Raw genomic sequence first — 16,196 nt, 5'->3', positions numbered from 1 at the left:
TCGGACGCTTAACCGACTGCGCCACCCAGGCGCCCCAGCATTTTCTTTGTATCTCTTAATCAAAGACCCGTTCAAGTGGGTAGTAAGGCTAAAAAGGACATCGTTCTCACGGGAGAGACAGGAAGGAAAACAGCCTCTCCCTAGACAACTGGGGAAGGAGGTTATTACCTTCCCCAGGTAGACAGGCCAGACCTTTGACATGTTTCTTTGTATCTTAGTCTCTAAGAGATGTTTCTCCTGAAGGCTGTATTGCAAACATAAAGGGTGCAGAGACTTCCTGTTTACGACCACCCTTCTTTTCAAAGGCACAGGGCCCCTTCTCCTTCAGAGCGCTTGAGGCGTGTCTCCACCATGTCTACCGATTTGTAGCACCGTTTGGCGACAGTGTTTGGGGCAGGCAACATGGCAGCCTTGAAGCAACTGCAAATATTTAAAATTAGTTGGGGGGGGGGGGCGCCTGGGTGGCTCAGTCGGTTGAGCGTCTGACTTCGGCTCAGGGCATGATCTCACGGTCCGTGAGTTCGAGCCCCGCGTGGGGCTCTGGGCTGACAGCTCAGAGCCTGGAGCCTGTTTCCGATTCTGTGTCTCCCTCTCTCTCTGCCCCTCCCCTGCTCGCGCTCTGTCTCTGTCTCAAAAATAAACATTTAAAAAAAAAAAAACAAAAACCCCTATTTAGAGCCCCCAGATTTTTTTTTTTTTTTTTTGGTAGGGGATGCTTAGTAAATCAATGTTTTACAGATTTGGAGGGGGGAAAACGTGCAGCCTGTCTTTCAGAGTTTCTCTGGGGGTCTGCAAGGTGCAAGAGAAGAACTTGTTGGATCTGTTAGCCCCACAGAGATACAGACTAGGGGCTGGTTGTGGCAGAGAAGTAACCCAGGCTCCTGGCTTTCTGCCACCCTCTGACCTCTGGAAGCAGTTTGTCCTGAAGGCGGGCAGCAAGGTGGTCGGGGGCAGGGGGGCTTTGGGGGGGGGAATGCAGAGGGGAAAGGCTGACAAGCCATGAGCAGTCTAGAATCCCCAAATGCCTCGGCTGAGTGGTGTCCTCACCCACTAGGGCTCGGAGGGGGCTGGAGGTCAAAGGCGAAGCCGGAATGGAATGCCACATCGTTAGACACAGTTAGAAGATTTTCCATGCCTTCCTCTGGAGGAGAAGTACAGTCAACGTACAGGGACGTATTTTTTCTTATGCTCTTTTATCACAGGGCAGAGCAGTGCTGAAGATTTTGGGGTTAGCAGAGGTACCTCTTTCTCCCTCTCGATGCCACCTTAGACCCCCAAGGACCCACACCCCCCCCCTTTTCTGCGAAGACAGCATCTGATAAACTGAGTCTAGCCTCATTGTCATTGCCTGTCAAATGACTATAATAATACCGCTTTCCCGGACAATTAAAACAGGATAATACACAGAGAGTATCCAGCACAGCCCCAAACACAAAACAGTGTCCCGGCAGCGAAGGACCGTGATGCTGGTGGATGGGAGAGCCGTATACAGTGGATGTGAAGTTACTTAAGTAGGAGTTAGAACAGTTTGGCAATACTTGATTTCCCTCGGCCGGGGGGAGAGAGAAATGCATTTATTTGAGACACCATTTTGGGGCGTGCGGTCTTTCAAAACCCGTGGTGTTGTACAAAGTGGGGACAGAAGAGAGCCCCCAAAGGGGCTTTTGGTGGCAAAAAGGTTAGGAGCTTTTTCTCAGGTTGGATGTGGAAGGTGGTGGCCCGGGTCGGGGGGGGGGTGGGTGGGGGTAGGGGGAGCTCAAAGAGGACCTTCTAAAAATATGGCTCGTTTACCAAAAAGACACAGACCACTTCTCTGCTGTGCCCCAGACAGCTCCTCAAAAGGAGAAACCATCATGCCACCCACGCCTTCTTTCACCAGGCGAGGGCACCTCCCCGGGGCGGCTGGGGACCAAGAGTGACTCGAAGGGGCTGTGACTTGGGAGCCAAGCAGTTGGTTCAGATCCCAGATCACTAGCCTGTTTCTTTACCTGAGAAATGGGAATACGGATCGCAAACGTGTGTGCTAGACTGAATGGGATGAGGTCTGCACATCATGGCATTTGCTGCCTGGCATTCAGCATGCACCTGTGAATTCTAGTGACGTAGCACTTCTGTGGAGGGAGAGAGCCGACCGCGTGCAGGAACATGCTGGAGCCTGGGGATCAGTGAGCTAGACAGGGCTAGGGCCTGTAGACAGGGCTCCTGCCCTCGCAGGACTCCTGGCCTGTATGATCTGCCCCGGGGACTCTCGGGGACTGAAGGGGACTCTCTCCTCTGCAGTGGGGTGATTTGAGCCATCTTTGTCCCCAGTCCCCTCTAGAGTGGCACTTTGGGGGAAAGAGTCCAATTAGGGGCCTCTGAAGCACTTCCTAAACATCTAGAGGCATAGGGAACATAGTTGTGGGAATACTGGGAGGTCCCAAGTCAAGATGTGCGTAGATCTTGGCATGAACGAGAGGCTCTATGGATTTGGGCGACTAGACTCTTGGGACTGAGTCCCAGCTCTGCAGTGTCCCAACACGATGGGATTCCTTTGCCCGTGGGCCTCCTGTAGGCCTCCGAGACCCCTCTTGGCCTTTCACTGGTCCCACAAGGGAAGTGTCATTATCCCGATCAAGTAGTGGGAAAATTGATACTCAGAGAGGTTAAGTCACCCACTTAGTGCCTCCCAGCCTTGATTCAAACTCAAACCCTCCACCCAGGTGACCAAGGACAAGCCATGTCACCGAAGTTTTGAGTATCCTCCTGTAGCAAATGGGCATTAATACTCCATCCTGCCTTCTCCCTAGAGCTCTTGGGAGCTCAGATGTAGGGGTAGGGGTGGAGGCAGAAGCCCACTGTGAACTGCAAACCCCTGTCTACTCAAGAGAAAGTGCATCCGGTGGAGGGTTCATGCTGGGGTAGCAGGAAGGGAGGTGCTAAGGCGTGTGTCGAGAGTGTCTGAGAGTAGATGTCTTCCTGTCTGGGCTTAGCCAATGACACAGAGTTTGGATGACTTTTCTCCCAGGCACCTTCTCAGAGGTAGTGATGGGGGACATGAGCAGACCTCCCAGGTCCCACTGCTGGCCGTGGGGCTTTCTAGTTCCTGTGGGGTCCGTGGGGTCTCCTTGAGTCAAAGGACAGAAAGCTTGGCTTCCCCATGTGGTGACTTAGGCAGGAATGAAAGAGAAAGAGTCCCTTTGTCCACCTCACAGAGGTTAGAAGTAAATTGATAATAATAAGGACGACGGTAACGATGGCCATCACCCACGTTGTGCGCACCACGCATGCGCCAATACCCTTCTAAGCCACAATTCACTAAGGGCCTACTAAGGGCCAGTCGCCTTTCTGAGGGCTTTACGAGAATTAGCTCACCTGATCCTCATGGGTGACCAATTATTGTTCCCATTTTACAGATGAGGAAACTGAGGCTCCGAGAGGTTTATACAATGAACTTGCCCTGGTTGTGGCGAGTTGGTAGGTAGGAGTGGTTTCAGACGCAGGCCATTTGACTGCAGAGCTCACACAAGTTGGCTTTTTATCTCTTCCGTCAGGTGTATTTCTCTGGTGTTTGAAGGCATTTGGTGTCGCTGTCCAAAGTTTGGTGCTGAGTCCGTCAATAAGTGAGGCTGGGTTAAACTTCTCCCGGCTCCTCCCTTCTGCACTCCCTGCCATCACCCATCTGTGATAGGACCTGGTCCCTATTCCTAGGCCTAGATATGATCAGGGCTGTGCATTGCATGGGAACGTTTCAATTGGCAGGAAAGAGCAGTGGACTGAGAGTCTTGTTCTGGGGAGGGACAGGTGCAGGCTCGGCCGGAGACAGGCTGTAGGACCTTGTATGAGTTATGTGCCTTCTCAGGGTCTCATTTCCTCTGCAGAGTGAAGGAGGTTGAACTTGAAGGCCCCTGGCAGACCTGTTTGTTACCCTGTGAAAAAACAGTTTTGGTAACTTGACCAAAGTCACCCAACTCAGTCGTGAAATTACTGGGCTCAGTCCAGAGCTGTTGTCACCAGGTGACCCCGCTGCCTGGAAAAAGAGGCGGATTGCTACGATATAAGCTGTCGATAAGTAGCCTGGATTGAAAAGGGGAAGAAGGCCGCAGGCAAGATTTAAGGAAGGGAGTTCTTTTCTTACCTCCCCAGAGAGAACAGTAGATTTTTCTGTGTGGTTCTCAGGCCAATGTGCTGGGAGTGGTGGAATTCTTCTCCCCCAACCCCCAGGCTTGGTCTCACGACAAGAAAAGGGAGGTGGCCCCATCTTTCAGTTCTGCTTCCTCCAGTCAAGGCTGGCTGGGCCTTTGAGGCAAGTCTGTTATGTTTGGGTTCCTGTTAGGTTATGATTGGGCTCCCACCCAACCCATTATCAACAGGCAGCCCCAGCCAGGGCCACATGTTGGACTGGAAAGTTCATTCTCTGTAATATCTGTGGTCTATATGGAGACCCTCTATAAGTGGTGAACGTTGTTAATGAGTCAAATGAAAAGAAGCAGCTGGAAGGTGTTGTGTTGGTGAGGGGTGTGTGTGTGTGTGTGTGTGTGTGTGTGTGTGTGTGTGTGTGTTTTCTCATGGTCCTACCCTCTGCTGTCCTTCCCACTTCAACCCCACTTTCTTGTGACCCAGGCAGGGGCACTCAGAAGGCTCTGTCAGGTCCTTTGGCCTTCAAGGCCATCTCTCCTGCCACCTCTTCCAAGAAACTGTGTCTGATTCTTTCAAGCAAGCATCTGCTTTTCATGGATAGGAGGTTGAATGGTGGCCCCCAAAATATATATAGAACTAGCGAATGTGACCTTATTTGGCAAAAGAGTCTTTCCTGGTAGAATTCAGTTAAGGCTCTGGAAATAAGATCATCCTGGATTATGGTGGATTTAGCTGGGCCCTAAATCCAATGACAGGTATCCTTTTAAGAGTTAGGCAGAAGATTTGAGACACGAAGAGAAGACGATGGGACCATTGAGGCAGAGATTTTAGTGATTCAGCCACAAGGTCACAAGTAAAGGAATGCTAACAGTTTCCAGAAACTTCAAGAGGCAAGGAGTGACTCTCCCCTAGAGCCTCTGGAGGGACCACGACTCAGCCAACACCTTGATTTTGGACTTCCGGCCCCCAGAACTGTGAGAGACTAAGGCTCTGTTGTTTTAAGCTCCTCAGTTTTATGGTGCCACTTAGGCAGCTCTAGGAAATGAACCCTACATGGACTCATAGACCACTAGGAATGGGGCAGAAACCTGGAGCCACACAGACAAGGCTTCAGAGTGATGCTAGCCAGCAAGAACTGTGCATATCTGGGAGGCTACTTGGTCATCTGAACAACGGAGATAATAATGCTTATCTTCCAGGGTCAGTGTTTCGTTTGTTTTTATGGCTTTATTGGGAGGTAATTCACATACCGGACAATTAACCCCTTTAAAATGCACAATTCGCGGGTGCCTGGGTGGCTCAGTGAGTTAAGCCTCAAACTGTTGATTTTGGCACAGGTTTCAGGGTTGTGAGATGGAGCCCTGCATCGGGCTCTGCACTGGAAGTGGAGCCTGCTTGGGATTCTCTCTCTCTCCCTCTCCCTCTCCCTCTGCCCCTCCCACACTCACAGGTGCTTTCTCTCTCAAAAAAAATCTAAAAAAATAAAATGCACAATTCGGTGATCTTTTTAGTATATTCACACAGTTGTGCAACCATCCCCACAGTCAGCTAAAGAACATTTTTGGCATCCCCCCAAAAGAAACCCTACCCTCATGGTCAGTTGCTCCCCAATTTTCTCCACAACTCTCTCCTAACCCTAGCCAACCACTAATCTACTTATCTGTAAATATTTGGCTATTCTGTACATTTCAGATAAATGGGAATATACAATATATGGCTCTTTGTGTCTGACTTCTTTCACTTAGTATAATGTTTTCAAGTTTCATTCATGTTGTAGCACGTATCAGTACTTTATTCTTTTTTTATGGCTGAATGGTATTCCATTGTATGGATTTATCACATTTTTTAATTCATTCATTGGTAGATATTTGAATTGTTTCCATATTTGGGCTATTATGAGTTATGCATTTATGAACTTTCATATACAAGTTTTTATGTGGACACGTCCAGGGTATTTGGAAGATTGAATTGAAGTAATATCTAAGGTATCTGATACGCCCTTCACCAAATGAAGATTCTTAGAATCTGCCTCAACAGATTAGGAATTTTCAATTTACATATTAGGAAACTGAGGCACAGAAAGGAGCAGAGACTTGCTCAAGGTCACCCAGGGCAGTAGAGCATAACACTTAATTGCATATCCTTGCATCAGACTGTCCAGAACAAAATTCCAGTGCCCCTTGGACTTGGGTCATCTTATGTAAGTCACTTCACCTCTCTGAGCCTGTTTATTCATCTGGAAAATGAGGATAGTAATAGCGTCTACCTCATATGGTTGTTGATGTGAGAATTGAATGTGCTAGCCCATGTGTCTGACATATGGTAGGCGGTCTACAAATCTCAACTGTTGTCACTCATGGTAGTGCCATCTGTGGAACCCAAGACTCCTGGCTCCCAGGTGTAAGATGCCTTGAATCTAAATTTCCCCAGGCACATTTCCTGCATCATGGGCATCTTCCCAGAGTGACCATAAGTTCCTCAGAGGAAGGAAATATAGCTTCCTCTTTCCACTGCCCTGAGCACGTAAGAGGTGACGAATGAGCACCTTTGCTCACTTTCGTTGGCTCTCCCAAGCCCTGGCCCTCACCGAGTGACCCAGCTAGGAACTGTGGTAGGTTAACTGTCTACACCTTTCCAACACTCCATGCGATGACTGAACGTGTCTTCCTTTCAGGCAGTGGGCAGTGTGCCGCCATGGAGTTGGGGCCTCTAGAAGGCGGCTACCTGGAGCTTCTCAACAGCAATGCTGACCCCCTGCAGCTCTACCACCTCTATGACCAGATGGACCCGGCTAGAGAAGAGATTGAGCTCTGCTCAGGTGGGCTTTCCTCCCTTTGGCCCCTCCCAAGTCCTTCCTCACCCCCTCAGCCTGCAATGGGCACAGTTAGCCGGCAGGGGACGTTCTGGCTGCCGAGCTCTGGTCAGCACCACGGACAGCTCCAAACCCCTGGGCTCGCTCCCGGCCCCTCCCCGCCTCTCCTTCCATCCCCACCAGCCCTCTCTCCTGCTTCATCCAAGGGACTTTCCTGCTTCATCCAAGGGACTTTTCCCTCCAGAACCCGACATGGACACCATCAACTGCGAGCAGTTCAGCAGACTGTTGTGTGACATGGAAGGTGATGAAGAGACCAGGGAGGCTTATGCCAATATCGGTGAGGAAGCGTTCTGAACCCAGAAAAAGGCCCCTCGAGGGGAAGAGTTCCTTTTTCTCTTTTGTTAACCTCATCCATTCACCAAGAGCCACAACAGGCCCCTCCCTCATAAATCAGGACCAGGGGGATGCAGACCAAGGGCTAGAAAACAGAGACTCCAGGGAAGAAGGGAGATGGAGAACAGTAAGGGAAATCGATCCCTTCGCTATTAACTATCAGGCAAACCGGATCTCACCTTTACATCCTCTGCCTCCGTATCTATACATTTTTTTAATGTTTATTTATTTATTTTGAGAGAGAGAGAGGGAGGGAGCAGAGAAAGGGCAGAGGGAGAGAGAGAGAATCCCAAGCAGGCTCTGTACTGCCAGCGCAGAGCCCAGTGCGGGGCTCGAACCCACGAACTGTGAGATCATGACCTGAGCCGAAAGCAAGAGTCAGGCGCTTAACCGACTGAGCCACGCAGGCGCCCCTCTATGTCCTTTTATATTTCTTGCCCTTCTTTCCTTCCTTCTACACAGTCCTTACCATGCACCACCCCCTTTCTCCCCAGCTCCTAAGCCAAACTACTCTAGTATTTGTCGTATCTACCATCTGGGGGGTCCTTGTTACGTGCTGACACTGTGTGTGCGTTACTGCATTGAATCCTTACAGCGAAGGAAGTAGACATTATTAGTATCTCCACCTTACAAATGAGGAAACTGAAATTTAAAGAGGCGAAGCCGTGTACCCAAGGCTGCAGTAGAGATAGTGATGGGCAGATGTGAGATTTAAACCTAGGTCTTTCTCATTTCAAAGTCTTTATTTTTAGCCACAAAAAGGAAAGTGTCTAATCTAGGGTGGGGAGGTTCTCTAAGGCTTAAGCTGAGAGGCTGATTTGCAGCTTTAAAAAGAGCTCTGCTTTCCGATAAGGGCAGAACTCTTTGGAGAGAGGTGTTGCCATTGTTTTTGGTTTTGTTTTTTGTTTTTGTTTTGTTTTGTTTTGTGTGTGTGTGTGTGTGTGTGTGTGTGTGTGTGTGTGTGTGTGTGTGTTTGGAGGGGAGTAGGGTAAAGTCTCCCTCCTCAGCAAGATCACCACTATCTCATACAGAGGCTTTGTTGAATTAGAAAAAGGTGTCCCTTCTTCGGAGGATGCGGCCTCCATTTGTCCTCTTGCTGGGCACCCGGGTACAGTGAACAACCTGCACAACTGTTCTTAGCGGCCCTTTTCCTGGCAACCCAAGAACCACAACGCTGAGCAGGTCTGTGCTCAGCATGAATGTGGCCCGTCTTCCCCCAGTGCACAGTTAATCCAGTAGCACACAAAGCAGCAAATGGAGAGGAGTGGTAACTGTGTGTGTCTCAAAAATTACAGAACTGAGAAGTCTGCCCACTTCCTTTCCATCCTGGGAACTTACTTGAGGAAGCAGAAGTGTTTGGTGCTGAGGGCATTCATATTTCTTCACAACTGGGGGCACTGATGAAGGATTTGAGCATTCCTTAGGATTTAGGGGCTTTTCTGCTCGAGAGCGTCTTCCCAGGAAGTTGAAGCGGCCAAAGCCAGGGAAGCAGAAGCTTCATCCAAGTCCGTCCCTCGAGTCTGTGGGCTTTCTCTGTGCTTCTAGAAGGCCATGCCCTGGCCTGAGCATGCAGTCATCTAAGCATCTTGGCATAGGTCTAGAAGAAGGCTTCCCTAGGTGCATAATGGGTATACTGATCACCTAATCACACCTGCCTCGTGGGATGTCTGAGGATTGGATGAGCTGCTTGGTGTAAAGTGTTTAGGAAAGGATTTTGCAAAGAGCACCTACGGTATGCTGGCTGCCTGCGCGTGATGCCTTAACTCGGAAGTAGAGCCTCTAATCCAGACCACCCGTCCCTGGATTGTAGGCATCAGGCGTTCTCATCACGCAGATGAGGAAATCGAGTCCCTGAGAGGTTAAGCGATTGGCTCAAGTTTGCACAGCTAATGGGGCTAATGGGGGTGGAGCTGAATTTAAACTCAAAACCCTGTGACAACCGTACTATACTGCACTGTACTACTTTATGGCAATAGGTGACTTTTCACGGGTGCGTATCATCCCTTCAGTGGGATTCAGAGCCCGGGAAGGTTCCGTGTCCCTTCGTTCGTGTGATCGTTCATTCTGCAAACACTGTGTGTGCCAAGCCCGGAGGGCCACCGTTCCTTGGTGCCTGCCCCAAGGTCTGGCACACAAGGCATTCAGAGAACTCATTGACCGACTGCCCTTTTCTCGATCTTGGCAGCGGAACTGGACCAGTACGTGTTCCAGGACTCACAACTGGAGGGTCTGAGCAAAGGCATTTTCAGTAAGTTGGGGGATTCTTGGTTCAGCCTGTGTCTCTTTCCTCCTTGTTCCTTGGGGAGCGTCGTAACACCTGACGGTCACCCTCTGAAGGGTGGTCAGATCCTGCCCCGATATAGGGACAGTGAAGGCTCACCTTGGACGCCCACTGACCGTATGTTGGTGTCTTGGGTTTTTCTCCAAAGTCGAGCATATAGGATTGGAAGAAATGATCGGCGAGACTGTGGAGACGCTGGAGGAAAAGAAAAGTCAGAAAAGATGTAAGTAGGCCCCTCGCTGATCTGCCCTCAGTCTGCCTGACTCCTGGCCGTGCCTTGGCTCCAGAGCCCGCTGTGGCTCCCGGCTGCTTCCCATGTTAAGTCCTGTCTGCTCTGCTGGGTTTGGATGTTCCACCCACCGCTCCCCTCATGCTCCTCCCTGGTGACCCTGTGGTTGAGGGAGGTGTCTTCAAACACAGGTTCTGGAGTCAGCAAGAACTGGGATTGAATCCTCCGTCTGCTGTTTATGGTCTGTGTGGCCTTCAGCAAAGTGCCTGCGCCTCTCTGAGCCTCCTGCTCAGTCTCCAGGCCTCCTTAACGTGTCCTCACCTGGCAGTCAACACGGGCTTTTCCACGCAAACCAGATCATTTTGCTGTCCTGCTAACCCTCCAATGGCCACAAAATACATACACAAGGCCTATACGGTCTGGCCCTTCCCACCTCTCGAAAATTCCCACGAGCTAGTACACCCAGCCACGCTGGCTGCCTTCCGTTCCTGTAACGCACATACGCTTCCCAGCCTCAGGGCCCCCCGAATTTGCCGTTCAGCCTGGAATGCCCTTTCCCCAGGTCTTCCCAGGCGGGCTCCTTTGCATTCTTTAGGTCTTGGCTAACCGGTCACCTCCTCCTGGAGGCCTGCTTTGACTCCCCTTCCACAGAGATCGCCTCACTCATTCTTACTTTGTGTCCCTCCTCGCCCCTTAGCGCTTGCCACACTCTGGACTTCTTGTATGTTTTGCCTTTTAGACTAGTCCCCTGCTCTGAGGACAGGGGCCTTGTCTTCCTTACTCGTTACTGCATCCCAGGAATCTAACACAGTGCCTGCAGTAGCCCGTCACTAAATGTCCACTGACCGCACATATCTGTAAAATGGGCGTAACAGTTGATTACTTCCAGTGCTCTGGACCTTCTGTCGGACTCATACCTATTTCTTCATTTTTGAACAGGTAGACCGGGGCAGGCTAGAGAAATGCTGTAGAAACTCGGAAGGTGCAAAGAATATTCAGTGAAAACCAATCTCCCTCCCACCCCTGTCCCCCAGCTCTTCAGTTTCCCCGCCTGAAAACAACCCACGTTCCCAGTTTCCTTTTTACCCTGTTAGAAATATTCTGTTTGTCTTGGGGGCACCTGGGAGGTTCGGTTGGTGGAGCACCCAACTCTTGGTTTTGGCTCAGGTCATGATCTCGCGGTTCTTGGGTTTGAGCCCCGCGTTGGTCTCTGTGCTGGCCGTGCTTGGGACTCCCTCTCTCTCTGCCTCTCCGCCTGCTCACTCTCTCTGCGTCTCCCTCAAAATCAATAATAAACATAAAAGAAGGAAATATTCTATTTGTCTATCAGCCAACTCTTTAAAAATTTTTTTTTTTTCCCCACACACATCATCACAGTTTTACTAAATGCTGTTCTGCACGTTAATTTAACGTGTCTGGGAGGTCAGTTCTGTGTCCCTGATGGAGAACACATGGTTGTGCCTCTGGAAAGTTCCTCTTGCTTGCTGGCTTTTTTTTTTTTTTTAATTTGATAAATATTTTCCCCGGCATTTTATCGTGATCTTTTTCAACATACAGTAAGGGTGAAAGAATCGTGTTGCCAACAACCACGTATGCACCACGAACATCCTACAGTTGATGTTTGGCTCTATTTGCCTTAACACGTCTCTATCCATCTGTCCGTCTTTATCCACCCACTCATCCATTCATTTTATTCTGGGGACATTCTTTTCGTTCTTTTTTAGGGCTGTGTGGAATGTCCCTGGGTGGGTGAACAATGATTTGTTTCATCAGCCCCTTGCTGAGGGACGCTTAGGGTTTTCCTCCCTTGGTGTGCTGGGGCTGGATGTTTACCTTGTGGGTTTCCAGTGTGCTCCTGCAAGGTAGGGATCCCCGCCCCCGTTGCACAGATGAGCGATCAAAGGCTCACAGAGGCCACGTTGCAAAGACATAAAGCTAGGAAGGGACCCAAAGGGACATACAGCTAGGAAGGGACACTGGTGTTCTGCCAGTGCCTCATTTCCCTGGGTGCCGCAAGCTGTGGTTTGGGCAGGGGCGCCTGAGTGGCTCAGTCGCCTCAACGTCTGACTCTTGATCTCGGCACAGGTCATGATCCTAGGGTCATGGGATCGAGCCCCATGTTGGGCTCTGTGCTGAGTATGGGGCCTGCTTGAGATTCTCTCTCTCTCTTACTCTCTCTCTCAAAGAAAGGTGGGGTTTGGGCAAGGCCGTACGGGCTGCTGGGGTTCATGAGCCGCTCATGGCTTGGGCCACACCTTCCTTGGGGCAGTTAACCGTGATGTTCTCTCTGCAGCCTTCCCAGAGGAGCTGCCCATGGACTCGAAGCACAGGAAGCTGGGTGAGCCGCGTGGGGGGTGCCCAGGGACACTTTGAGGCAGGAAAGCCAGGGCCTCTTTAGGTGCATGTAGAAACTGGCAGTTGAAAGCCAAGGCTCAGAGAGGTGAAGTCACTTGTCCGAGATCACAAGGCAGTGAGAGGCGGGGTTGGGATTCAGACCAAGATCATGATTCCATAGCCGCTGCTCTGCAGTTTCAGGGCTGCTCGGAGATTCAGCTTCTCCTACAAAGCCTCTCCCCTGACACCCCCTCTTCTTAATTCTGAGTCAGAGCTGAGACCCTGCCCCCTGCCTTGCTCCGCTGCCCCTTCAGGCCACACTGGTCCATTTAGAGTACAGGGTCACCTAGAGTCAGCTGGTCACCCAGCACCCTCTGGCCTCCTGAGAGCCCCCGCGCCTCAGTGAGCCTCTCCCCCGGGTCCACGCCTTCTCCCACCCAGTTGTTATTGCAAAGGTGGGGAGCCCAGCCCCTGAGCGGGGATGGAGTGAGGCAACAGCTCATAGTCGAATGGAGGAAGCCTAGTCCCGGCCCTCAGAAAGTTCTAATTCTGATAGGACTTCCTTCCTCACAGCTGAGCCCCTCGCTGTGCCCATGGTGACTGGCACTTTGCTGGTGGGGTCCGTGAGTGACTCCTCAGCTCTGCCCTGCCTGTCACCCCCTGCTGTGTTCAACAAGGAGCCAGCATCCAGCCAGAGGTGGCTGGAAGAGACCATCCTGATGCCTGGTAGGTTAGGAACTTGAGGGGGGGGTAGGCTTCCCCCCACCCCTGGGGGTGTCTGAAGAGTGGCCAAGGCAGGGGCGGCCGGGGACAGGACCCCCACCCCGTCCATGTCACCCGCTTCCATCCCAGCCAGTCCCATCCTCTGGGTCCCCATCAGCTCAGCCCGGGCCGGAGAATGTGCCTTGGGAGGAGACACATCCCTGGGAGACATAGCAGGGACTGGTCAGCTATGAACTAAGCACCTTCCCTGTGCCCGGCCACTCCGCTAGGTGTTGGGGACACCGCCATGGGCAAGACAGACACAGCTGCCGCTCTGGGGGACATCAGAGCCCTTTAGAAAGGGAGTCAGGTGGCAAGCAAATAGTCACAAAAACAGGAAGACGGACACAGGTGCTCCAGAGGATCCCACCTCACCGCCTTTGTCTCTCACAGTGCCCCCTTCCAGTTCCTTGCTGAGCTGCCTGAGCCTTTCTGCTGGACACGTCCAGATCGTCCCCACTCTGCCCCAGGGGCTCTGGCAAATCTCAGGGGCTGGGACAGGGGTATCTGGTATGGTCATCTGTCAAGGTGAGTGTTCGAGGCCTGGTCCCCCCACCCCTCTCCCTGCTACCTGACTACTCCCTGATCCCGTCCTCCCCAACCTCAGGCAGTAGGCAACTGTAGCCTAGCACCTTCTCGTGAACCTCCCCAGAACACCCTCCTCTGACCCCATTTCCCACAAATGAAAGGAGGAGAGCCGAGCTCCCCAAGGTGGTCTGGGTGAATGACCCGTCCAGTGCCTGTGGCCTTCCAAGTGTCATGTCCCCCCACTAAGTCTGGGTTTTGCCTTTCTTTCTTTCTTTCTTTCTTTCTTTCTTTCTTTCTTTCTTTCTTCCTTCCTTCCTTCCTTCCTTCCTTCCTTCCTTTCTTTCTTTCTCTCTTTCTTTTCTTTTCTTTCTTTCTCTTTCTTTCATTAATATTTATTTTGAGAGAGCGCGTGATCTTTTCTTTCATGAATGTTTATTTATTTTGAGAGAGAGAGAGAGAGAGAGCATGAGCAGGGGAGGGGCAGAGACAGAGAGAGAGAGAATCCCAAGCAGGCTCCACCCTGTCAGCGCAGAGCCCAATGTGGGCTCTGCGAAACCATGAGATCGTGACCCGAGCCGAAACGAATCGTCGGACGCTTAACCGACCGAACCACCTGGGCAGCCCGCTTTTTTTTTTTCTTTTTATTAAACTTTATTACATTTTACAATCACAACCTCAATACGTGCTCGTTCACAAGCCAAACGGTAAGAGATGCTTACCAGAGTTGCTGGGGCTGTCCCTCGCTGTCTTTTGCAGTGTGGTGAACAGCGGTGTGCATCCTTGCACAGCTTTGTCGGAACTGCCTCATTTCTGATCCGCAGGATGGTCCTTGCTGACCTACCACGCTGAGTTGTCCTGGGGAAGGCTCGTGTGGGCTCTCGGGGACATGAGAGTGGGTGGAGCCGGAGGGGGGGTGGGGAACTTGCACCCAATTCAAGAGCATCCTTCAGAGGTTATGTGCCAGTTGTTGTGTGATGTGCTGGGACCCCAGGAGGTAGGGAACATCCCTGACATCCAGGAACGTGAGCCCTGACCACAGTGCAGGAGGAGTGTTAGAAGGACCCTTGCCCTAAGCTCCCTATGAGCTGACTGTGTCCGTTTCACAGATGGGGAAATCAAGTCTCGCTGAGCTAGATGTAACCCCGGAGGCCCTTTCTCAGTCCTGTCCTGAAATCGTCTTCTTTTGGAAGTTCCCCTGTCTCCTCCCCAGACTTTCCAAGCCACACAGCCTGATGGGGATGGGGATGACCCGAGTGGGTTCCTGGGTGGGTACCTGGCTCTTGTGACACTTCTCTTGGTCCCGATGTAGGTGAGGTGCCCCAGGCCAGCCAGGTGCTTCCTTCCAGCAGCCCCGCCATACACAGCCTCCCCAAATCCCCAGAACGGCCCGGCTCCACCAGCCCCTTTGCCCCGTCTGCCGCTGACCTCCCTGGAATGCCGGAACCAGCTCTGACCTCCCGTGCAGATGTGACAGGTAAGGACGCTTGCGGCCCGGGAGAGTCACAGGAAGCAGGACTGAGGCGCTGGGGGAAGGAATCGCCCCGGTCAGGTCCGTGAGCTGAGCTTACCCACAGAGACAAGCAGGCTGCATTTATGGATAAAACGAGGCAGGGAGCGTCTCCAGGGAATGGGGGGCATGGGAGGGTGTGCGAGGAGTGTCGCAGCCTTTAGCTAATTGCCCCCCCGGCAGAAAAGCAGCCCCAGCGTGGCCAGATCTTCTGAATTGTCAGCAGAGTCTGCAAACCTCGATTTTTCCATAGCTATTGTGAGTTTTACAACTTTGGTGAAATTTTTAACAGTGCAGCTGGCCCAGAAAGCTGTCTTTGGGTAGGATACAACCTTAGGTCACCACCTTATGACCTTTGCCTGGGGGACACTCCTCCCCTGTCCGTTCTGCCTTTGGGACGCTCGGGGGACGGCATGCCCCCCTGGAAGATGGGGCAGTCCCAGGGCACGCCCCTTACCCTAACTTTTTCATCTTCAGAGGAGCAGATGTCCCCTACCCGATCCCCGGCAGCTCACGAGGTCTCCGGCCAGCTCCCCAAATGGCCTGGTGAGTGCTGGCTGACTCTCTGTGCCCCGGGGCGGGGGGACCCCACTTCCCTCATTCACTCAGCCTGTCTTTGTTGGCTTGCTCATCTGTACCCCACCCCTCTTGTTTTCCAGGCTGAGGGCATGAATGAGGGGAGAGTGGTAATTGGGTCAGTGGGCGAAGGAAGGAGCCGACACTGGGGAGGGGACTGATGGAAGGTGGGATGGGGGCGTGGCCCAGTCCCTATGTCTTATGCCGTCCCGCGTACCCTCCCAAGCACGGTAGACAGATCGAATCACGCACGCCGTGAACAATCCTAAGGTTGTCCCCGCTTTGCACGTGAGGAGCGACCGGGGCCATCCCCCGAGACGTAGCGGGGTCCGTAACGGGCTCAAGGTCCCGCGAATTAGCGGTAGAGCTGGGCTTTGAACCAGATACGCGGATTCCACTGTCTTAACCCTTAACCCCGCCCCCCTGCCCTGTGGCCTTCCTGTCGGGAGCCAGCAAGAGCAGAAGGGGGTTAGTGAGTAAACGCACAGGTGGATGGATAAACGAGGGAGAAGACGAGCGAATGAATGATGGGTGCAGAAGTGAACGGACGGACAGATGTCTGGGTAACTGAATGAAGCAGTAACAAAGCAGGCAGTGGGTGAAGAAGCTGATGACGGTCGGGCTGGTCCCTGGGCTGTCCTCGTGGTGGCCG

General features: G+C 52.0%; 1 protein-coding gene across 1 annotated transcript in view; it reads left to right on the top strand.

Annotated features, from left to right (window-relative positions):
* Positions 1-16,196, top strand: part of CIITA (class II major histocompatibility complex transactivator) — a 46,756-nt gene that overhangs the window by 16,869 nt on the left and 13,691 nt on the right. Inside the window, 9 exon segments of the mRNA XM_040459037.1 lie at positions 6,794-6,937; positions 7,176-7,271; positions 9,513-9,575; positions 9,757-9,831; positions 12,131-12,175; positions 12,745-12,897; positions 13,327-13,461; positions 14,771-14,935; positions 15,446-15,514. Coding sequence (XP_040314971.1) covers positions 6,794-6,937; positions 7,176-7,271; positions 9,513-9,575; positions 9,757-9,831; positions 12,131-12,175; positions 12,745-12,897; positions 13,327-13,461; positions 14,771-14,935; positions 15,446-15,514 — 945 coding nt within the window.

The sequence above is a fragment of the Herpailurus yagouaroundi genome, unplaced genomic scaffold (genome assembly GCF_014898765.1).
Source record: "Herpailurus yagouaroundi ecotype Mexico unplaced genomic scaffold, PumYag 222, whole genome shotgun sequence".
NCBI lineage: Eukaryota > Metazoa > Chordata > Mammalia > Carnivora > Felidae > Herpailurus > Herpailurus yagouaroundi.
This window is presented reverse-complemented; position numbering and strand designations above follow the sequence as displayed.